Source organism: Garra rufa, chromosome 6 (assembly GCF_049309525.1).
Source record: "Garra rufa chromosome 6, GarRuf1.0, whole genome shotgun sequence".
NCBI classification, from domain to species: domain Eukaryota; kingdom Metazoa; phylum Chordata; class Actinopteri; order Cypriniformes; family Cyprinidae; genus Garra; species Garra rufa.
The window spans coordinates 5255975-5280599 of record NC_133366.1 but is presented as its reverse complement, the minus strand read 5'-3'; the positions used below and the strand labels follow the sequence as shown (position 1 = coordinate 5280599).

The following is a 24625-nucleotide window of genomic DNA, read 5'->3' as shown; positions in this document are numbered from 1 at the left end:
ACTTAGGATGGCTTGAGGGTGAGTAAATCATGGCATAATTTTCATTTTTGGGTGAACTATCCCTTAAGTTAGTTTGCTAGTTAGTTAGTTCTTAGTTAAAAGTAAGTTAGCTTGTTAGTTAGTTGTAAGATTAAAGGTGGTTAGTATTCTTAGTTCTTAGCGAGAAGTACGTCAGTTAGTTTGCTAGTTGTTAGTCTGCAGTGAGTTGGCAAGTTAGTTGTTAGTTAGTTTTCTAGTTATTGGTTAGTTACAGTGCATTTTTTTTGTTAGTTGTTAGTCATAGTCAGCAGGGAGTTAGCTGTTAGTTAGCAGATGATTAGTTGTCCACTTAGTTGTAGTAAGCATTATGTTTGTTTGCTTGTTATTAGTAAGCAGTAAGTTAGTTGTTAGTTGGATAGTTTTCTAGTCATTTGTTATTTAACAATTAGCAGTAAGTTACTACAGATTCACTATTCCTTCTGTGAATAATGATGCAGGTAGAGCACAGAATGGATACAAATTCTGCTCAGAATGTTTCAATATCCAGAGAAAAACATGTTGATAAAATGCATTAGTGAACAAGCAATGCTGATGAATTAGCAAAGGACAACTGGGATTGAAAAAATGTTAAAATCACAGCTGCATCTATAAATTAAGACCTCAAGTTTATGACATGAACTGTTTGACAGGTGATTCACGTGATCTGAGGATTGTGCTGCTGGGAGTCTCTGGAGCAGGAAAGAGTGCTGTAGGAAATGCAATACTGGGTCGAGAGGCATTTAAAGAGAGCACAACCAGAGAGAGTGAGAAACAGACAGGAATAGTAGAAGACAGAAGCATCTCTATCATCGACACTCCAGGATTTTTCAACACTCATCTGACTGATGAAGAGCTGCAGGAGCAGATGACGAAGAGTCTTACTCTCGCTCATCCTGGTCCTCACTTGTTTTTGCTTGTCATTAACCCGGAGACCCCCGAGGAGGAGCAGAACAACATTTTAGAAAAGATTCAGAAGATCTTTGGACCTCAAGCTTTTAAGTTCACAATGGTTCTAGTTACTAGAAGAGAAAATATGTCAATCCAAAAATGGATGACCTTTATATTTGATGAAAAATTTCAAAATTTGGTCAGTCAATGCCGAAGCAGATATCATCCAAACAACAACACAAATATGACTGATCAAACTTCCATCACAGAGCTTCTAGAGAAGATGGATGAAATCATCCAACTGAATGATGGTCAGCATTTTGATAATACGTTTAATTTACAGTATCCACCAAAGAGCAGGAAAGAAAATAAAAAGCAAGAAAAGAAAAGGAGCAACACAAAATACGAAAATACAAAATGTAAAAAAACAGTCCAGAATCCAGAAGAATGCTTGAAAACGACTGGAACAGGAAAATGGAATCAGAAGAAGCAACAAACAGAGACAGAACAACATCCAACCAAAGCAGGTGAGAAGAGTTTTATTGCACATTTCCCGAATATGACACATTTTTGAAAAATTAAATTTTTTTTTTTTCTTTTTTTTCTGCTCTATACCTGGACCTCAGTCTCAGAGTCCATACAGAACATAAAACTTGGTGAGCACACAGATCTCAGGATCGTGATGGTGGGGAAAACTGGAGCTGGAAAGAGTGCAACAGGAAACAACATCCTGGGACAGAAGGTGTTTAAAGAAGAATTGAGTTCTGAATCTGTGACTAAGGGATGCAAGAAACGTCAGCAGACGGTGAAAGGCCAAAACATCTCAGTGGTTGACACTCCAGGACTGTTTGATACGTCAGTCAGTGAAGAACAACTGAAGAATGAATTAGTGAAGTGTGTAGAAAAGTCTGTTCCTGGTCCTCATGCGTTCCTGCTGGTCATCAGACTAGATGTGAGATTCACAGCTGAAGAAAAAAACACAGTGAAATGGATTCAGGAGAACTTTGGAGAAGATGCCACATGTTACACCATTGTTCTGTTCACTAGAGGAGATCAGCTAGAAACATCCATAGAGGCCTTTCTGAACAAAAACATGCAGATTAAGGAGAAAGTTGAACAGTGTAAAGGAGGTTATCATGTTTTCAATAACAAAGATGAAAACAACCAATCACAGGTCACTGAACTGCTGGAGAAGATAAACAGAATGTTAGTGGAGAATGGAGGAAAACATTACACAAATGAGATGTACAAGGAAGCTCAGAGGAAAATAGAAGACAAAGAGAAGAAAATGAGAGAAGAAAAAGAAATACAAAAGTTGGAAGAGGAAGAAAAGATAAGGGAAGTGGAAAAAAGTAAGCTGATAAAGAAAGCTAAAAATGCTGCAATACTGGGAACAGGTGTTGTAATAAGTACAGTAGCAGCAGTTGCAGTTGGTGGAGGAACATTTGGTACACCTTTTATTGCAGGAGCAGCAGTTGCTGGAGGCGCAGCTTTGAGCTCTTTTGCCAAAGGAGCGACGAGAACTGAAGCTTTATTGGATGGAGTAGTAGCTGTTGGAAGTGCAGCACTGACCTCTGCAATACAGGACAATCAAGGCCTGTTGCTTTAATGGGAGGGAGGAGCAAGAAATCAAGTTTCAGTTAAAGCAACTTTATGTACAGTACATGTTTTAACTTGAAATATCAGTTTCCTAATCATTCATAATGCTTTACTGACTTCTTATAAGGTGAATACTTCTGTTTCTTTGTAACAATCTTGAAAAATGTAAACTGAAAATCTGAATTCTTGTTTGTTATAATCTTAATAGTTCTGTATTTAGTCTAGCATTCAGACTATATTAAGTACAACAACGTCTTTTCCTTATGCATTTCTGGTACTGTCATATTTACAGTACAGCAGCAAATGATTCTCTCATTTTCTTAATGAAACATACAGCAGTATGTTTATTAGGCTGCTGGCACATTAAGGCCAAATGCACAGATTTGATATACTAACAAGAATTTGGTTACTTTCCCAACTGTATACATGTCTGTGTTTAATGTCTGAAGACTCTGATAATGAATAATGAATTAATGAAATGTGTAGAAAAGTCTGTTCCTGGTCCTCATGTGTTTCTGCTGGTCATCAGACTAGATGTGAAATTTAGAATGATTTCAGAGCATGGAGAAAAGGCAACCACAATTCCTGGACCATGTGAGATGGAAGTTTTTGAAGAAAGAACTCAGGAAAGGTAATTTGATGGGTTTTCGTGTACACATGAGGGCGCTATTTAACAGGTAGGCTAAATTTAGGTGTGTGTGGGGCACAAACTAATGCAGACTCATAGTGGTTTAAATATTTTCACACATGCTAGCACAACAGAATGTACTAGTTGCCACATCAACACTATGTAGAGACAAAGGTGCGCTAAAACTCGGGTTCTTACATACACTGCAATTATGAAACAAAGTGACATATACTGTGACAAAGTACTTAACTTCTCTAAAAGTCCCTTTATTTTAATAGCTACTGCCTTTATTTAATTTAAACTTCAGAAATCATAGATACGTCAAATCACTTAAAGTTAGTTAAAATCTGGAATAAAATGAGAATCTGATTTTATAACTAAAAGATACTTAATAACTTTTGTATTTCCACAAACATTGCTAATTAAATGAAGGTATGTGGTAAACTGCTGCATCTCACATGGCAAGTACAAACATGGAAAGTACAGGACTACAGCCATAGGCAATACAGCTTCAAAAAACCAGCAGATCCACATTCAGCTTCACTTCATCTTTTAAAACCAAATGGGGAAACAACTGAGGAACTTCTGTTTTAAGTATACAGGAAATTTTAAGGTTTAATGGAACTAAATTAATTCCTCTTTTTTTACACACTGATTATATTTACAGCAGCTGTAAAGAAATATTACTCTTCAATAATTTAATGTGCATAAATGTACCAATAACATAGTCTTTTTGATTAACTATCATTTTGTAAAGATGCTGTATTTATTGCTATTAGCTGGATGATCTGATTTAAATAAAAAAGCATCAGCATGAATATACTTTTTTTCCAGTGTATATTAGCAATGTGTTTTATCACTGTTTATCTTGTTAATTTAAAAGTCCAATGTAAAATATCACTAGATCAATCATGACTATATTACTTTATATTAAAATTGCACATTTTACTTTCACAGTTGTTGAACACAGTTTCCCAATATTGAAAGAAATTAAGAAAACTGAAATGTTAGGTGGTGCTCTAAAAAGGTAGTTTAAAAGGGTAATGGAACCCTAAACACATATTTTGAGATACTGAAAATAATGTTACTCCTCTGTCAAAGAGCTACAGAAACATGATGCCAGAAAATCACAGCAGGTTGAAAAAAAAACAAACAAAAAAAAACAGAACAATCACAATCAGTGCAATTGCAACCTCAGTAATTACAATCACTTGTTTAGTTTTAGTAATGGAAATGTTTAAGCATTACCTTGTCTGAATCAGTGTCATTTGAGTTTACAAGATGGGTGTCCCATCTAGCCAATCAATGTGTACTGTATAAGAAAAAGCATGACAATAAACATACAAACTTGAATTCAGAGGTATCAACCTATCTGTGGCTACAAATGATTTTACACTACATTATTTTACAATCAGTTTATGACATATTTTCTCCTATAATCGAAACCCACATAAGTCTGTGATTAATAAATTTCGCAATTAAATGATTAAAACTGTATGCATCTTATTTATTTCAGGGTGCTGAAAAAGGAGTCCTAAAAATATACTGGTGAAAATACAACTAAAACACACATAAAACAAACAGAAATCAGTCCAGCACACACTAAGAGATAAAGGACAACAAATGAGTCTTAATAAGGGTTGTTGTAGACTTTTATAGTGATTGTGCTCCAACCCAATGAGCAAATTATTTTACAGATGTACAACCATCCAACAATCATTTATTCATTTCTTAGCAATCCAGATGGATGTCTGAGCACAGATTTCGTGTATGCTGGTCTCTCATCTGATGCTACTGTAGATCACTGAGTCCTCTTCCACAGGTTGTGCATTTGATTGCCTGAAAAACAAGAAGAAAAAGATGCACAAAGATGTTATAGAATCAGGTTGATAAAATCTTATATTGTCATAATGAAATTTGTTCTCTTCATGTTTGTTTCTGTCATGTTGGACAGTTGCATACTGTATCTCCTCAGTAGCTCTGGATTCAGTAGTGTTTCCTCTGAATCTGCTGGGTTGAACACTGGCATACAGAACATCACTAGCTGTGTCAGGTTCAGAAGCTTTCTCAGAATAGAGATCATTCTGAAAAAAAAAAGAAGAAAAAAAAACATAATTAAGATAAATTAATCAGAGCTGAAGTGTAGTATATTCCAAGGTGTGCAGAATAAAACAGAGAACTCTGCTGGTGGTAAATGCTGGTAATGTGATTATGTCTAAATATAATAGACATCAGATTTGAGTTAAACAACAGAAAAGAAAAAAAAAAGTATATAAATATTTTTTTCCTTCACGCATCACACCACCCGACACTTCAGATACAGTTCGAGATCCATTGAAGAGAGAGAAATGTGTCTTTTTTTTTCTGCTGGATTGTGTTGATAAAGACTTTAATAAGGTTAGTTTCCCATTCTGGCACAAAAAAGGCAGATTTTTTTGGTTCAGTAAAGTTGTCTGGCTGATGTACCTGTGTCATTTTGAGATCTTCAGATATAGCACCTCTTCTTCTGCTCCTGTTACAATGACAGACAATAAAGGCATGCATTTTTTAAGATTATTAACAGTCCTTGCTATATTAAACCAAAACTGAACTACAATTACAGTATATGACCACTGCAGTTTTTTGATAAACTCACATTATAAACAAGGTAATGATGATAACAATGATGATAATGATGAATGCTCCTCCAGATGCCACTGTGATCACAATCACATTCATACCAGCACCACGATGAACTAAAGGAGGAAGATCATCATAATTAAAAAAAACTGATGAATGATGTGAAGATACAGGAGTGTGTTAATAAAAGCTTCACCTGTGACAGTAACAGCGTCTGATCTCTGAGATCCATGTTGATTGTGAGCCTCACAGTAGAAGCGTCCACTCTGTAGTGCACTGAAACTCTGTCCAGATCCAACAGCTGAGCTTTGATTCTCCTTAAACCAGCTGAAGTTCAGAGCAGGTGGGTTTGAATCACTGCTGCAGATCAGAGTCACTGAATCTCCCTCCACTATTTCAGCAGATCCAATTATGGACACTGAGACATTCCTGGGAGGATCTGAAAAAATAAATAAATAAATGAATTTTAAAAAGACCACTCATATAATCACATATATACTAAGAATGATTATAACGTGTGTGTGTTTTTCAGAATAAACTCACACATGATGTTTAAAGTCGCAGCATCAGAGTATTTCTCTCCATGTTTATAGATGGACTTGCACTTGTATTCTCCACTGTGATCAGAGCTGATCTTTGAGATGATGTAGATTCTTCCAGATCCTACAAATGTTCCTCCTTTAAACCAGCTGATTTCTGCAGGTGGGTTTGAATCACTGCTGCAGTTCAGAGTCACTAAATCTCCCTCCATTATTTCACCAGATGGATTTACTGCTACAAATGTCTCGGTTGGGCCATCTAGATGTCCAGAATACAATAGAAATAAGCTTATTGAATTTTATTTTATTTTTATTTTATTTTTTTTTGACTTTGAAAGTTTTACACAGTTTGAATGTTCTGTGGTATAAACGTGTAATAATTGAATACCACTGAATTTCACCAACATACAGAAGTGTATTTGAGTGCTCAGAAATATGACAGAATCTGTACTCACATATGACATTGAGATGAACATCAGGAGAGATGTAAGTGTGTCCATGTAGAGCACAGCTATATCTGCCTGCATCCTCTCTTCTGACTGACTGCAGCAGGAGTTGATTGTTTGTGTCTCTTCTCTCAGTTAATGGCTGTGAGTTTCTGTACCAGATGAATGTTGCTCTGTCAGTCAGAGTGCAGCTGCTTTTACATGTCAGACGGACTGAATCTCCCTCTGTCACTCTCTCAGGAGACTCCACCTGAAGATCTGAACACAACACACACATTATATCTAGTGCTGCTGTCATACACTCATTATTATTCAACATAATGCACAAAAGAAGAGTGAAACCTTATGAAAGTCACCTGTGACAGTAAGACTCACTCCTGGTTTACCAAGCCATTTGCCACCACGTTTATCAGTGATGAATCTGAAACAGTACTCGTGTTCATCTTTCTGTGTCACATGACTCAGTCTGATGGTGCAGTTCTGCTGTTTATCTCCCAGATACTGAAGCCTCTGACTATATTCAGGGTCCTCAGACAGATCTGGAGGCTCTTTATCCTTCACAGGGTTTTTGGTCCAGAATGCTTTCATGATCTGATGTCCAGTAGGGTATGTATAAGTGCAGCTCATTATCACTGATGAGTTCTTTAGTGCACAGATGTGTGAATGACTGTAACTCACGCCCCAATCAGCACAAGAAACCCCTGAAACACACAATTTATAAACATGTTATGAGTTGATATCGTATACTATTTGAACTGAACTGACGATGATATCACTGAATTAATTTATGAACTGCCTTTAACTGAAAATAGATTATTTACAATAATGTGTTACTTTCACACTATGGTGCTGTTTAAATACTGTGCAGTTGCTTTAACACAATCTGTATTGTTAAAAGCGCTATATAAATAAAGGTGACTTGACTTGACTAGACTTGTGCTGTGATGTAAAAACTCAGGAAAGCATGATACTGATGAATTTATTCATGAGCTTTAGTGGATGTTACATAAATACACATGCAGGTTTTTATACAATCAAACTTTCTGGGGAAAAAAATGAGAATTTTCCTTCCCATAAACCACCTGCCAACAGCTAGCAAGTAGCAAATCATAATCATGGCTGTGACATGAATATAGAAATATAAAAATAAATAAAAAGGGGACAATTGCTTTGATGTCACATCCTAAACTTCTCGTCTTCATGAGATATGTGGACACATGACAGAGGACTAAGCTTATCAGTCACTCATTACAAAATTAAAATCAGATAAAATTACACACACAGAACAAGTACTTAATGTGAATGTAACAGCAACTCACCGTGAATCATAAGCAGGAAGACCAGAGGAAGAGTCAATCTGACTGACATCTGCATTGAAATACAAGTACAATACAGCATTCATAATTTTTTGGTCGCTTTTACTTACATACTCAAACACATCAGTGTATGTGAATGAGATGAACACAAGATATTCCTCATGTCAACCTCAATAGCAGGGGTTGCACTGTGTAAAATACAGACTGAACAGAACATCAAAACATCCCACTACTGTATGATACGCATAGATGATATGCAAACTATCTTGGCTAGATAAAGCACTAGTCTCACTAGTAAAGTTTTGATGGATGAGCATTGCAGGGAAGGTAAAGACGATTATGTGGGCTCTGATCACACACTGTATTCATGCACATTTCAGCATCCATGTTGTTTCCACGCACACAGTCAAGATGATATTTGGATTTGTTGCTGTGTTTAGTAATTGTACTGCAGTTGGTTTAGTTAAGATTTTTTGGCATCTTAATGTGGTCCTGTTCATAACAAACTTGACTTGTCTAAAATGTTTTTTTTCTTCTTTAGTAATAGCAAATGATGACAACATAAAAAATACAGAATGCTGGAGATATTTACAACGTATGATTGATTACATTTATATAGTGGCCTATATGTTTTGGATCAATATTTTGGCGGCTATTGCTTTCCTTGACAGTGAAATTATTAGTGTTTATAATTCGTACCTTGAAAAGGACATTCATTTGTTTTTGTTTGTTTTTTTGTTTGTTTTTGTTTTTAGCTTAGCAACAGCATCACTGTTGGGTATGTGTATGACTTCAGTAAGAGGAAGTCACTGTGGTTACTGAGTGGCAGAAAGCATTAGTGCTCAGCTTGAAAACACACACAGAAGCACAAAAAAAACTAAAACTAATCTAAAATTGATTGCTTGATTACTCATTGGTTATAGCAACATATATTATGCTTTTCAGTATGTGTTTATTTTTATTATTATTTTTAAAGTCAATTATGATGAATCTATTCTACAAAGATTCAAAAGGATTGTTAGTGTTAGCCAACCAAGACCAGTTTTAAGCAAACACAGTTTTCTTTATAAGAGGTTACATCACAAAGCTATTTGCTACTCTCTGTCTATTGTGGTACATGAGCTGTCAACCCTGACCTAATAGTCATAAGTTTTCTGTGATAAGTGTGTTTAACTTACCATGTTCAGCACATCAGATCACCAGCAGCCTATAGTTTATGTTAACACGTGAACGTTTACATTGGACAAGTACTGAGACTTTGTGTGGTTAACCATGCCCAGTGGCGGAAATGTCTGTCTCTAACTTCTCTGATCAAGAGAACAACATCAGTAACCTGGAACTGAACAGAAAAATAATATTAAAACTAACTAAATAAATTGATAATTAAAATGTTTTTTTTTTTTTTTTCCCTTAAAGTGAGCCTGAATACATTCCCACAAGGCATTGTCGTTTTATATGGAATTGTGTTTAGGAGATGAAATATTTTAGCTAAAATGAGAACTAATTTTAGTCTTGACACTCAAATACAGTATGTAAGTACATTTTCTCTGCTGTATATTTCACCCTCATTATGAAGGCAGTTGGTGATTTTGCATAGACTGAAGAGAAAACCAAACAGGAATTTTTTCTTACATCCTGAGATCACATACTTACACATTCTAACCTCTTAAACTTAATCACAGACAAACACTTGTGGTTTATTGGTAATTTCTATAGATGCTAACACACACACACACCCCTTAAAAACCTTATATCAGGTTAATGATATTTGCTTTTAAAGACCTGGCCTTCACAGATATGTGACTTCACTGAAATGAGCGTTTTATCACATTATTTGACTCAGATCAACTATTTGCCGACCTCTGCAGGACATATTTAGTTGTTCACTCACATAATGCTGAGTTAGCTCCCTAATTCAATTTTCAGGGCACTGATCCAGGAGTCGGCCATTTTAAGGGCTGTCTCGATTGAAAACCCTGAAAAATCCAACAATGCACTGCAAAAACCGGGAAACATCGATGCGCACTATACCCTCTTACCAGAAATGACACCACATTTCTGTAGTGCGAAACATAAGACACATTTTTAAGCATATTTATTGATTATGATGATTTGATACTTTGGCACTACTAATAGATTCTCATGTTTATATAAGCTCTGAGGATCAAGAGCAGTTTAGGTTTAATATTGCAGTTGTTACATTATATAATATGGTGGCTGAGGTTGACACTTTGTAACCTAATACAAAAATGTGTTATGGAAAAGGAATCTCAAATAATAGAGATGAAGAAGGTCTAGCAGTTTTACTTATCCATGGTAAAAAAATATATCAATAATAAACATATATGTAACAAACAATCATATATGTGATGAATGAATAAACAAATAAAAATCACAGCTGTAATGAAGTGCTCTGGTAATGATCTCAATAGTGCTTCATGTCTACTGTCTAAGTGCTGGTCACATTACACTTTTCATTCCATTGACTTCCATTCATACACAGACACATGTGTAAGAGTAAAAACACAGACAGCATGCATGGGTATGTTTAAGGGTAAGAGGATAAATTCACCTTTTGGTTCTAAAAATGGAGGCAACTTTTTAGGGTATGTAAGTAAATTACATAAGCCATTGCAATTTACTATGTGAAGGATTGATATACTGCATACCCAAAGTAAGCAAGGCGTTGGTTAATCAAATGAGAATTCATGGTGTATGTGATGGTAAGTTAACCTTGCTTTCTGGAATACCCTCCTGTTCTCTTCTCGAGATAATAGCGAAGGTTACCACAGGGACAGCGACCAAAATAACTAACAACTGACGTGACAAGATCCGATTTGAGGTGAGAATTTAATGTGCAAATTTTAACCGTCAGTGGAGTGGAGGGCGGGGTTTTTGAATGATGCGTAGACTACAAAACTGATATGAGAAACACTTGTGATAAAAACTGACTAGCAGCCTGTATTTAAAAACCTTCAGATGATACACATACTGCTTCAGAGTCTCTGTGAGTTACTTTGTTGAGTGTTACCATTGTTGAGTTTTGTATGTCACATCTTTCAAAGACGTATCTCAGCATTTGCCTCACCCCAGTGAAAGATCCATCCACAAACGGTTGTACATATGAAATAAGTTTTGAATTAATGTTTGTGGATAAATAATGCTAAAATAAAACCTTCATTTTCATGCTAAGAACTTAAAGTCAGACAGTTGGTTTATGTCATATTCCAGCTTGTCATCATTTCAATAAATTATTTTATTCGTCACACTTCTGACATGACTAGATCAGAAAATTAAACATGAATCACCGTTATGGTGACTTCAAAACAATTATAGTATACAGCTAAATTTCTCACAAAGCCACAGTTAAAGACTTTATAACGTGAATTCACAGGAAAACAACAGCAGTAAATAACTGTGATGCATCATTCTGCTGTTCATTCACAGACATCTGTAAGAAAATGACCCAGCATGCACTGATTTCCACAGTAATGTATTGTAAAATAACACTTTTTTTAATCCTGTAAACTCCTAGCATTTTTTGCAGTGTAGATTCTGTAAAATGTTTTCACCAGACTCAACTTAAAAAAAAGTTTTTGAGTTAAGTCAGCTTAAAACCAGAAGTCATTTTAACTTCTTAGAATAAAAATTAGTTGATTTGACTTGTGAGTTTAAATGACTTAACTTGATTTAACTTAAAATTTTAAGGCAGATGCAACTTAAGTTTTTAAGTTTAAACTGGTGAAAACTTTTTACAGTGCAGTGCTTTACCTTCTATTTTACCTAAATACAATTCAAATTATAATATAGCCTAATTCATCCTATCCTTATTTAAGTAAACAGTTTTAGTGTCCATTCATGAACAGAGGTTGTTTGTGTAAAATTGAACTGATACACATCTCATCAAAGTAAAATCACCTTTTTGTCTTTGTACAGAAATACAAAAAGGTAACATGAAATCAAAATTTACATTTATCATATATTTGGAATATATATATAAAAAAAATATTCGAGACATCACATAGCATTAAAATTGGAACTATAATAAAACCTTTAATCACTGCATGCACAAAAAAATCTGATACTAAATTATCTAGTTCTGTAGATTTGATCTAGAGATCACAGTGCTGATTACAATGCTACAACCAATCCTAACCCTTGTAGCCTACTCTATGCCCTAACTTTATGTGTAACTGATTATTGTATTATTTTGAATAATTGTATTATTTTGCATTTATTTGTGCTCTCAAATTTCTTTAAGCATCTTCCCAACAATATAAACAACACCCACCACCTATTTTTCTCTTTACCTATTTTCTCCTTGATTATCACTTCTCCTCTTTTCCTTGATATGTTTAACTTTACCTGTGACAACTTTAACACCAGATCCTCCTGCTAGAGCTGCTCCTCCTGCCATTAAAGCTACAGGCACAGCCAATCCTCCAGTGGCAGCAACTAGTACTGCACCTCCAGCTACTGCTGCTCCTGCTCCTGCTACAGCTGCTCCCAATAAAGCTGCATCCTCAGCCTTCTTCATCATGATCTTTCTCTGGGCCTTCTCGTACATCTCATTTGTGTAATGCTGTCCTCCGTTATTCGTCACCATCATGCCTATCTTCTTCAACAGCTTAGTAACCTGTGCTGGATTTTTATCAGTGTTATTAAAAACATGATACCTGCCACCACACTGACTAACTAGCTCATTAATCTGATTGTTTTTGGACACAATGTCCTTTATAGATGCTTTTTGAAACAGATCTCCTCTAGTGAACAAGATGATGGTGTAACGTTCAGCATCTTTTCCAAAGTTCTTCTGGATCCACTTCACAGTGTTTTTCTCCTCATCTGTGAATCTCACGTCCAGTCTGATGACCACCAAGAACACGTGAGGACCAGGAACAGACATCTCCACACACTTCACTATTTCTTCCTTCAATTTTTCTTTACTGATTTCTGTATCAAACAGTCCTGGAGTGTCGATCACTGAGATGTTTTGACACTCCACTGTGTTCTGTTGTTTCTGGCATGTCTTAGTCACAGACTCAAAATGTAATTTTTCTTCAAAAAGCTTAGTTCCCAGGATGGTGTTTCCTGTTGCGCTCTTTCCAACACCAGTTTTACCCACCATCACAATTCTGAGATCTGACAAGAATGAAAAAGGACAGGATCTTTTTTATGTAGTTTATGAACTGTAATAATATTTAATATACTATACAAAGTGAGATCTTCATTCATTGCCACGTAATTAACACATTACTATCATTTAATTAACTCATATTTAAAAAAAATAGGTCATGTTTTGTTAACAACTCATTTACTCATTTTTTGTTTACAACTCATAAATTGTTCTCACTTTTGTATCTAATCTACTAGTAGTAAATTACTACTATAACCTACATTTATAAACTATATATTATAAACTTTTAATACTTTATTATATGATATAAGAGGGAACATTCTCACCTTTTTTGGATATGTTATATGTATTTTTATTGCCCCAGTTTTTTTCTCTCACTCCTTCAGTAGATAAATCTACAAATCTGTCTAATGAGGCAGTATCAAGTTTTCCATATGTGTTGGTTTTCTTCATGTTTGGTTTCCAAGGAGAGAATAATCTTCTTGGGGGTTTCTTTTCTTCACTCAGAGTATGTGTTGATCTCTCTTCTGTTTCACTCTCTTCTGTTTCACTTTCCGTTTCCGAAGTCTCTGACTTTACATTTGCTTGTTCTTGTCTTGCCTCTTTCTCTTGATTTTTGTCTCTGTAGGCACTTTGTTCCTTTTGACTTTTTCTTTCCTCTTCTTGTTCAACCACAGAGTGTGTTGTCCTCTCTTCTATTACACTGTAGGTTGTAAAAGTCTCACATGATGATTGTGCTTGCTTCTGTTGAATATGTAGCTCTTTTCTTTGGTACGTATTTTCTTCTTGTTTGTTATTTATTCGTATGCTCTTCGTTCGAGACATTGAGTAAATCTTATTATTGTAATGCAGACCGCCATTCTGTCTGATGATTTCATCAATCTTCTGCAGAAGCTCTGTTATGTCGGTTTGATTAATCTGATTTGTGCTGTTGATTGCAAGATATTTATCTTTGCAGGGAGCAACTAGGTCCCTGAATCCTTCACTGTGTATAAAGGTTCCCCATTCTAGGTTTGTCATTTTTTCTCTTCCAATAAACAACACCACTGTGAACTTAAATGCTTGAGGTTCAAAGTTCTTCTGAAATTGTTCCACAATTTTCCTCTCATTCTCTGTCTTGAAAGTTTCCAGGTCAATGACGAGAAGGAACACATGAGGACCAGGATCAGAGAGATGCAGACTCTTCATCATTTCAGTCTGCAGCTCTTTATCAGTCAGTTGAGTGTTGCAGAATCCTGGAGTGTCGATGATGGAGATGTTTCTGTTTCCTACTAACCCTGTCTGTTTCTCACTCCTCCTGGTTATTCTCTCTTTAAATTCATCTCGACCCAGTATTGCATTTCCTACAGCACTCTTTCCAGCTCCAGAGACTCCCAATAACACAATCCTCAGATCCTGTGAATCACCTGCAGTCAAACAGTTAATGTCATTAAATTGAGTTATTATTGATTTGTATGCTTCATGTATTCTTTTCCCACCCCAGTTATTAACACAAACCCAATCTCCTTTACAATTTAAAATATAAATTCATAGAAACTGTGAGACAAGATATAGAATAAAAAATGCTTAAAAAAGTTATTTTACTGAGAGAACAGAGAGAATAATAATAACAGTTATTCTCTCTGTGATATTTTTCAATTTTTCAAGTGTTGCAGGTGTTTTTTCACTGCATATTTGATTTAACTAGAAAAGCATTAATTTTTCATTATGTTTAGTAAAAATATGTATTAATCTGGGGTGGGATGGGCATTTGGGAAAGGGGAGGTGCCATATTTATATGTGCCATATTATATCCATAGCTTCCCCCTGTACATATCTCCTATAAGTGCACTTATAACTTATAAATTATACCTTTATCCTGCACTTGCTGCTTATTGCACTCCTGGTTAGACCTATACTGCATTTCGTTGCCTTGTACTTGTACATGTGTAATGACAATAAAGTTGAATCTAATCTAATCTAATCTATTTTTTTATAGGTTTATAGGGGGGTGCGACCAAGAATGACAACCACTGTGCTAGATGGACATGTATAACTATTGTGCTTGCATCTGGCGTCTTTTGCAGCATCTTCCTCAAGCATCATGTTGTTAAGTTGCCACGTCAAGTTAAAAGCATTTTTAATTTTTTACACAGAACTGGTTATGAATGTCAGTGTAACAGAGTGATGAGGATGGATCCAAGTGCAAAGCTTTATTTAAATACAAGGTCAAACAGGCAAGGTCGAACAATGGCAAACAGGTATGTAGAGGGCAAGCCACAAGAGTAATCCAGGGACAGGCGAGGGTCAATCAACGGCAAGCATAATCCAAAGAGGCGAGGCAAACAGGTAATCCAAACAGACAGTCAGTAGATCAAATGAGGGGCTAACAAAGTCTGAAACGGCAAGACGAATGGTAATCCAAAACGGGAGAGAGATATAGGGCAGGCAGAAAAACAGACAGGACGAGATAAACCAAGCAGGGATTCAAGGCACGAATGACGAGACTAGAACAAGACTTTACTAGAATCAGGAAACTTGGAAGTGGCTCCATAGAGTTGCTAACACTAACAATAAATTATTCGCTTTTGAGCATAATTTGTGTGTTAAGGTCTTTTTTTTTTTTTTTTTTTTTTTGCCTGGTTCAAGTATAGTATAGGGGAGAGTGTGGAGGGTTGCAACAAGGGGCAGTTGCAACAAGGCTTATTTCTTCAAGCAGGTATAAGCTACAGTGTGTAATGCCAAGCCAGCAGAGGGAGCCATCACCCGAATACTGACTGAGCGCTCCCTCTGCTGCTTCTACACTCGCTTCCTGTTTGGGACTATTTGAGCTGTGCCCGCATGCTTCCTATTCGCGAAGTATTGCCAGTTTACCTGCCTTACCGAGCGTTCTATATTATTTCTGATAAGCCTGCCTGTGTATGATTCTGCTTCGTTCTCTGACTTCTGATTTCACGGATTACCCCATTTGGATTGTTAGCCTGATCGGACTGTTTTCAAGCTTGGACTTCTCTGCCTGGTTTATGACGTACGTTTGCTGGATTATCCTCTGGATTGTTGCTAGATTGAACTGCTTTACCGTTACCGACCATCTACCTGTTTCCACGTATTTGATATTTGTTGTGTTCAATAAACTTCTGCAAATGGATTCTAACGCCGCCTCAGCGTCCTCGTTACATAATACTTCGCCTACCCTGAATCCAGCGGAAGTTTCTAGCTTGCAAGCCGCGTTCGCTTACCAAAGCGAGGTTCTAAAGAATTATCAAGAACAACTTGTGAAGCTACAATCCGTCAACGAACATCTGACTAACTATGTGCGATCTCTTCCTCCTCCCACATCATCATCGGTAAGCTTTGCTCTTCCTAATAAGTTTGATGGCTCTGCTGAACAATGCAAGGGGTTTATTCGGCAAGTAAAGCTATATTTTGATTACCAACAAGATCGCTTTGAGTCTGAGGAGAAGAGATGTGCTTTTCTCATGACGTTGCTCACTGGCAAAGCCCTCGACTGGGCCTCAGCGGTGTGGGATAGCGATCCGCAGATTAAAGGATTTTTTACGTCAACTCCATAAAGTTTTTGAATATCCCGCAGGGGGCAGGGATATTTCAGATCAAATTATTCATGTTAAACAGGGCAACCGCACCGCAGCTGAGTATTCCATTGAATTTCGCACGCTGGCAGCTCAAAGTGGGTGGAATGATACTTCTCTCAAGGCCATCTTTTACAACAGCCTGAATATTGATCTGCAGACTGAACTCGCCTGTCGTCGGGAGGATTTATCATTTTCTGAGCTTGTTAATATGGCTATCAAGATTGATAATCTCATGAGGCAGACTCCTAAGCAACGTGTAAATAGGAGGGTTTATGATAAATCTCCAGCTACCTGTACCGCTGCTGAAAAGTCATCTGTTGAACCCATGCAGCTTAATATCTCTCGCCTATCTGAAGAAGAACGAATCAGACGTCGACAAAACCATCTCTGCTTCTACTGCGGTGAACCAGGCCATCGTAGTATTGGTTGCCCACTCAAGACCAAGGCAACCACAGGGGTAATTATTCACAATTTCTCTGTCCTGAAGAATAAATCACTTACATTACCTGTCACCATAAGAACTGATACTCTGTCTTTTGATCTCACAGCGATGATCGACTCTGGAGCAGCCCTGAATATCATCAGTTCCGATATCATCCAGAAATACCAGATTCCTACACAACCATGCATTCCTCCCATCCCGATCAAGGCCATCGACGACACCCTCATCAGTCAAGGTATCCAACGTCAAACTAAAACCCTCAAACTCCAAACTGGACTGTTCCACCAAGAAAACATCACTCTGTACATCGTTGATTCACCCAAATATGAAATCATCTTAGGATTTCCATGGCTCTCCATCCACGATCCCTCCATTTCATGGTTTCAAGGGGAATTAACCCATTGGTCGCCATTCTGCTCAAAGAACTGCCTTTCAATTCAACCACAACCATGTCTCACTACAAGCATCGAGAGTCCCGAAACCCAGGCAAAGGTAACTATCCCCATTCATTATCAAGATCTTTCAGAAGTCTTCAGCAAGACTAAGGCCACACAACTTCCTCCACATCGTCCATGGGATTGCGCCATTGATCTCCTTCCTAACGCCATGCCTCCCAAAAGTAGAGTGTACCCATTGTCACGAATTGAGGAACAGGCTATGGAGGACTACATTGAAGAGGCTCTTGACTCAGGGTTTATTCGCCCCTCCACATCGCCTGCAGCCGCCGGCTTCTTCTTCGTAGGCAAGAAGGATGGTGGTTTAAGACCCTGCATCGACTACCGTGGACTCAACAACGTCACAGTAAAATTCCGCTACCCCTTGCCCTTGGTACCTCCAGCTCTAGAACAACTGCGAGAAGCCACTATTTACACTAAATTAGACTTACGAAGCGCTTATAATCTTATCAGGATTAAGGAGGGTGATGAATGGAAGACCGCATTTCTCACCACCAGGGGGCACTTCGAGTACTTGGTAATGCCCTATGGCCTAGCCAACGCCCCAGCTGTCTTTCAATCTTTCATAAATGAGATCTTCAAGGACTTCACTAATAAATTCGTGATTGCCTACATTGACAACATTTTGATTTATTCCAAGTCAGAGACTGAACATATCACTCATGTACGTGCTGTACTGTCCCGTCTACTAGAACATCAACTCTACGTCAAAGCGGAAAAATGTGAGTTTCATGCCAGTCAAACCTCCTTTCTTGGTTATCAGGTCAGTCATCAGGGAGTTAAAATGGATCAAGCCAAAGTTCAAGCAGTCACTGATTGGCCTCCACCTGTTACCATCAAGGAACTTCAGCGATTTCTGGGCTTTGCTAACTTCTACCGCCGTTTCATCAGGAATTACAGCACAATAGCATCTCCACTCACATCACTCCTCAAAAACAAACCCAAGAAGCTCAACTGGAATGAAGAGGCGGATCAAGCCTTCACCACCCTCAAGTCAAGTTTCACCTCTGCTCCTATCCTGAAACACCCCGATCCTGATCTACCATTTGTTTTGGAAGTAGATGCATCAGACTGCGGAATAGGAGCTGTTCTCTCTCAACGTCACGGCCAACCAGGCAAGCTTCACCCATGTGCCTTTTACTCTAGAAAACTCACGAGTGCAGAAAGAAACTACGATGTTGGTAATAAGGAACTACTGTCTATGAAAGCCGCCATTGAGGAATGGAGACATTGGCTTGAGGGTGCCCGCTATCCGTTCCAAGTTATCACTGATCACAAAAATCTTGAATATATAAAGGGAGCTAAAAGACTTAACCCTCGTCAAGCTCGTTGGGCTCTCTTCTTCACCCGCTTTGACTTTTCTGTCACCTATCGACCAGGCAGTAAGAACAGTAAGGCAGACGCTCTCTCCCGTAAGCATGACCCCCCACTAGAGGATACCACACCAGAAACAATTCTACCACCCACTATCATTCTAGCACCTGTCTCATGGGACATCATGGAGGAAATTCAACGCAGGCAAGAACAAGACCCACCACCACCACAATGTCCTCCCAACAAACAATATGTACCCCAAGTTATGCGCCATCAAGTACTCCAATGGGTTCACACTTCCATCAGTTCAGGTCATCCGGGTATATCTCGCACCCTTCAATTATTAAGAAATTCGTTTTGGTGGCCTTCAATGACAAGGGACACAACCATCTTCGTTAAATCCTGTCAGATCTGTGCCACATCCAAGACCCCCAAGGAACTACCCTCAGGCCTACTTCAACCATTACCCATTCCTCAACGACCCTGGTCTCACCTCTCCATTGACTTCGTCACTGATCTGCCACCATCTGAGGGGTTTACTGCTATTCTGGTCATCATAGACAGATTCTCGAAATCATGCCGTCTAATCCCACTAAAAGGATTACCTACAGCCATGGAAACAGCTCTAGCTCTCTTCAACCAAGTGTTCCGCATCTATGGGCTACCTGAGGATATCGTCAGCGATCGTGGAACACAATTTACCTCCCAAGTCTGGAAAGCATTCTGCAAACAGTTAGATATCAACGTCAGTCTCACGTCAGGATATCATCCTCAGAGCAACGGCCAGGTGGAGAGACTCAACCAAGAGATCGGACGCTACCTGCGAACCTACTGCAGCAGAGAGCAACACAGGTGGTCAGAGTTTCTCCCCTGGGCCGAATACGCCCAAAACTCACTCACTCATGCATCTACAGGCCTCACCCCCTTTCAGTGCGTCCTGGGGTATCAGCCTCCCTTGTTCCCGTGGTCAGGGGAGCCTTCTTCGGTTCCAGCTGTAGACGATTGGATTAAGCGTAGTGAGAGGGTGTGGGACAGTGCCCATGTGCGTCTTCAACGGGCTGTTAGGAATCAGGAGATCCAGGCCAACAGACGCCGACGTCCACACCCTCCCTACCAACCGGGACAACGGGTCTGGCTCTCTACTAGGGACATCAAGCTGCGGCTGCCCAGCAGGAAGCTCAGCCCAAGGTATGTAGGCCCCTTTAAAATTCTTAAGATAATTAATGATGTGACCTACCAGCTTGAGCTTCCTGCTAATTATCGTATCTCTCCCTCTTTCCATGTGTCCCTGCTAAAACCGGTCCACCCGGAGGCTGACCCCGGCCAGATGGCCCCAGAACCACCGCCACCCATAGATGTAGGCGGTATGCCCGCCTATCAGGTAAAGGAGTTACTGGACTCTCGGCATAGAGGGGGTCAGCTCCAGTATCTGGTGGACTGGGAGGGCTATGGACCTGAGGAGAGGTCATGGGTGGCCGCCAACGAGATCCTGGACCCATCTCTCACGGAGGAGTTCCATCGAGCCAGACCCGACCGTCCAGCACCACGACCACAGGGACGTCCTCGCCGAGCTCCGGGAGTCGCTCCTAGAGGGAGGGGTTCTGTAATGCCAAGCCAGCAGAGGGAGCCATCACCCGAATACTGACTGAGCGCTCCCTCTGCTGCTTCTACACTCGCTTCCTGTTTGGGACTATTTGAGCTGTGCCCGCATGCTTCCTATTCGCGAAGTATTGCCAGTTTTCCTGCCTTACCGAGCGTTCTATATTATTTCTGATAAGCCTGCCTGTGTATGATTCTGCTTCGTTCTCTGACTTCTGATTTCACGGATTACCCCATTTGGATTGTTAGCCTGATCGGACTGTTTTCAAGCTTGGACTTCTCTGCCTGGTTTATGACGTACGTTTGCTGGATTATCCTCTGGATTGTTGCTAGATTGAACTGCTTTACCGTTACCGACCATCTGCCTGTTTCCACGTATTTGATATTTGTTGTGTTCAATAAACTTCCGCAAATGGATTCTAACGCCTCAGCGTCCTCGTTACACAGTGATGATATTCATACTGCACATGCTTTATTGGCCCCTTATACTTCCTGGAAAAAATCAGCCACATGTGATCATTCCTTCTACAAAAAATCAATTTCATGGTAAAAAAATGTTTGGTCATGGTGTCTAAGTTGTTTGTGTGACACACTGTAAATACATAACATTTTAATCAGTGTGTTCTGAGCTTCTCATAGGCATAGCTAGTGTGTGTCAATAATATTGTGTCTAGCTAATATACCAATTTTATCATGGCTATCACTGTAGCAACTGTTCCAACATGCTGTTCCTTACCACAAAATTGATTTAAAAGCTTGCCATAACATTACACAATTGGAACTTCATAATGATAATGATAATGAACCCCTTTTAATAGTTAGATATCTCTCATTTGTTAAGTGAATAGGTAAAAAAATCTACTTGTTACTTAAGAATGTTTTTCATTTTCTATTCTTTGTTTTTATACTGCCAATTTACCTTATTAAAGACCCTGACTGTGCACAAATAAAATTAATAAATTGCTAAATGATATTTAAGAAGTATTTAATTAAATTTTCTTAAATGTTGCAACTGTCCCTGTTGTGTTGCAACATTTCACTTTGTTTATTTTAAGTGTAAATTGTACGTATATTATCATATGTACACATGTTGCAGCAATATGGATAAGTAGCGGACAGATGCGGCTTTATTGTATTAAAATGTCGGCTTTCTAATAAAAACAGTCTCTGAGAAACTAAAGGAAATGCAAAAAGTGTTGCAACTGTCCCCACTCTCCCCTATACTTATATAGTACAGTATAAAATAAGTGTTACAATGTAACCCCTAGACTACTAAAATTCGGAACTGGCATAGCCAGAATGGCAACTGTTATATTTGATAGCAACATCGCCGGAGGATATCCTGGATACTTGATTATCATAACCTGTTTCTTTAAAAAATAAAAACACACACATTCAGTGTAAATGACCCCGCAGTCATTATTGAGACATGGGACAAAACAAGTAAAGCAATTATAACTGCTCATAGTAAAAAAAAAAAAAAAAAAGCATTTAATGTATTTAACACAATTATCCCCTTCAAATTAGTTGTATAATTATATGTGAAATCGATTACACAGTGTGTCCAGAGAAGGGTTTATCATTCATATGCTTGAAGTAAAATACGGTAAGGTAAAATACATTGTTTTATCAAAAGAAACACTTAATAAAATATCATATTAAAGCAAGGTTGTTTTTCAGTGAGACATGTGTTTAAGCAGGTTTAGAAGTTGTGTCCTTACTTTTTGTCAACACCGTCAGACATTAATTAAAATGTAATAAAATCAGGTAATATCATGGGCAACTGTCACTCTAAAGGACCCCCTTGCCACAGTCCTCTTCTGCAGAGTACATTAATGTCACACAGGCTCTGCTGTGTTTTACAGTTTTAGAATATTTTAATTCTAATGTTAATATTTCCTGTGTCACAACCATAATATGTCAACACCATCTTCCAATTTCTGAGGAAATTATTTGAAATATTTAGATTTTTTTTTCCATTAGCCTCTAGCATCAACAGAAAAAACAAAATTAAAATAATGTCTACTACATGAACTCCATTGCAAATGTGTCAACACCGTCTGATGTTGTGTTCCAATGATATATCAAAATACTTAAATGTGACTCTTGAATAGAAGCTTTATAAACAATAACATATTCACTGTTTGTTGTGGTTGTTTTAATAAAGTAATCAATTGATTCAATGTATCTACAAATTCAGGTTTTGGTCACCACCGTCAGATGTGTCAACAGATAAATATGTTGATGATATTTCATTATAATATTTTATATTTGTTGTGGAATTGTTGGTCACATGTAAAAGTGAAATCTGTCTACTAGCATGAGAATGTGTTTTGAAATGTTAAAAACATCTAGAAAGCTGTTAAAGATAAAGTAAAAATTATATTATACAGTCCAAGTAAAAAAAAAAAAATGTTGGGAGGTTGTATCAAAGCGTAACTCAGTAGCTTACATATAAGATACATAAATGTAGTTCTCTTTGTCTGAGTACAAGGTTTTACTTTATTTTATTTTTTATTTTTTTTATTTTTTTCAGTTTTGGACCCTGTTTTGTCCCTCTTCTCTAGAATGACTGCCCTAATGGACTTGAAACGTGTTCAGTGAGAACAGTCTGAAGCTGATAAAACGTGTAAAACTCTAACAAGAATTGTTTCCATCAGCAATAAATAAATGAATACAACTAAAAAATAAATTTAAGATACAAAACAGTAAAAACAGGATGAAAAAACAGGATGAAAAAATAAATTAATTAGGAGATTTGAATGTCAAAGGACACATTTAGTTGCCCTGAACCATCAGCGTGTTAACCTTACAACATAATAACAGTCAACTTTTACAAAATAGATTGTTTGAATGATATAAAGTAATTGTTGGATCCAATTCTTGAATACCTGAACCACGTTTTTTGGTACTTGTAATCACAGACATTCAGATATTGTGTTTTAATCAGGGTTGAGACTAACATCAGGAGCAGCATATCAAACTCTTGTCATACATATGTATGCAGCATTAGGATAGTGACATAATTCTGTTTGTACTAATGTATGATGAAACATGTATATTCTGAATGTATAAAACATAAATCAGCTTTTAAAACATAAGCTTTGTAAAATGACCACTGAAGTACATTCACTTTTTACTACCTGATTTACTTTTTAGTTTTGTCAGTACCACAAATAACAATATCAATATATATTCCTTTCTCAGTATGACATTAAACTAGCTATCATATTTGGTTAATTTAGACTGACCTTCAAATGCTGATGCCATGTCTCTTGCAGGTGTTTTTTTTTTTTTTTTTTTTTTTCAGTCTCTTTGTCTGACTAAACGATCTGAAGAAGAAAAACTAGAATTGTCTATACTGAACTTTAACCAAGTAACGTGTATACTGAACCTTGACCAAAGAAAAAAGCTGTAATTTAGACACCATGCAGAATAATGTGTTTTGCTGTAGCAGCCTGTGTAATGCCAGTCTCTTATCTTTATCAGAGATGGGCCTGGTTAATATTTGAATGGAGTGTAATATAATATATATATATATATATATATATATATATATATATATATATATATATATATTAGGGGTGGGCATAGATATTTTTTATTAATCTAGATTAAAATGGCTAATTTGAATTCTGCTGAAGGCATTCAGAATATGTGTGCTACCCAAATAATGACTAAAAGTAAGTCTTCGAGAACGGGCCAGGTGGCGCATTAGACCAGGCGCTCATCTCCTGTTTCCAAAATGCATCACAAACTGCTTGACAATTGCATTTACAACATAATTACCTATACAAACTTGTGTAACCAAGTACTTCTGCGCAAAAGGCTGCACGACGTGCGCGTTGCCGTTAAATACACAGACGCGCACGGGCATGGATTTCTGCGTGCATAGTCTTCCATTAAACTGCGTTGCTTTTTGAAGCGTCAATTCAGTTGTTGCATATAGTTTAATGTCTTTATTTCGGGATTATCAAAGTAAATTATAACTCACGTGCCCCAGTAAAAAGGGTCTAGCAATGCACCTGCCCTGAAGCGGCTTCATAGCTGCAT

The 24625-nt window shown here is 37.7% G+C and overlaps 3 protein-coding genes across 3 annotated transcripts; 1 reads left to right on the top strand and 2 right to left on the bottom strand.

Annotated features, from left to right (window-relative positions):
- The first annotated feature begins 1556 nt into the window (after window positions 1-1556).
- On the top strand, window positions 1557-2623 carry LOC141337019 (GTPase IMAP family member 9-like). The gene has a single exon (XM_073842748.1). It carries the CDS (start codon window positions 1589-1591, stop codon window positions 2513-2515), a length of 927 nt encoding a protein of 308 aa, XP_073698849.1. The 5' UTR covers window positions 1557-1588; the 3' UTR covers window positions 2516-2623.
- Window positions 2624-4914: 2291 nt separating this feature from the next.
- LOC141336352 (B-cell receptor CD22-like) lies at window positions 4915-8111 on the bottom strand. The gene is made up of 9 exons (XM_073841926.1): window positions 8057-8111; window positions 7094-7438; window positions 6747-6995; window positions 6296-6550; window positions 5949-6191; window positions 5769-5868; window positions 5600-5645; window positions 5096-5217; window positions 4915-4972 (listed from the first exon to the last, which is right to left on the bottom strand). The coding sequence occupies exons 1-9, from the start codon at window positions 8109-8111 to the stop codon at window positions 4915-4917; spliced, it is 1473 nt and encodes a 490-aa protein (XP_073698027.1).
- A 3180-nt stretch (window positions 8112-11291) lies between these two features.
- On the bottom strand, window positions 11292-23939 carry LOC141337119 (uncharacterized). The gene is made up of 3 exons (XM_073842879.1): window positions 23824-23939; window positions 13517-14596; window positions 11292-13195 (listed from the first exon to the last, which is right to left on the bottom strand). The coding sequence occupies exons 1-3, from the start codon at window positions 23840-23842 to the stop codon at window positions 12360-12362; spliced, it is 1935 nt and encodes a 644-aa protein (XP_073698980.1). The 5' UTR covers window positions 23843-23939; the 3' UTR covers window positions 11292-12359.
- Window positions 23940-24625: the final 686 nt, after the last annotated feature.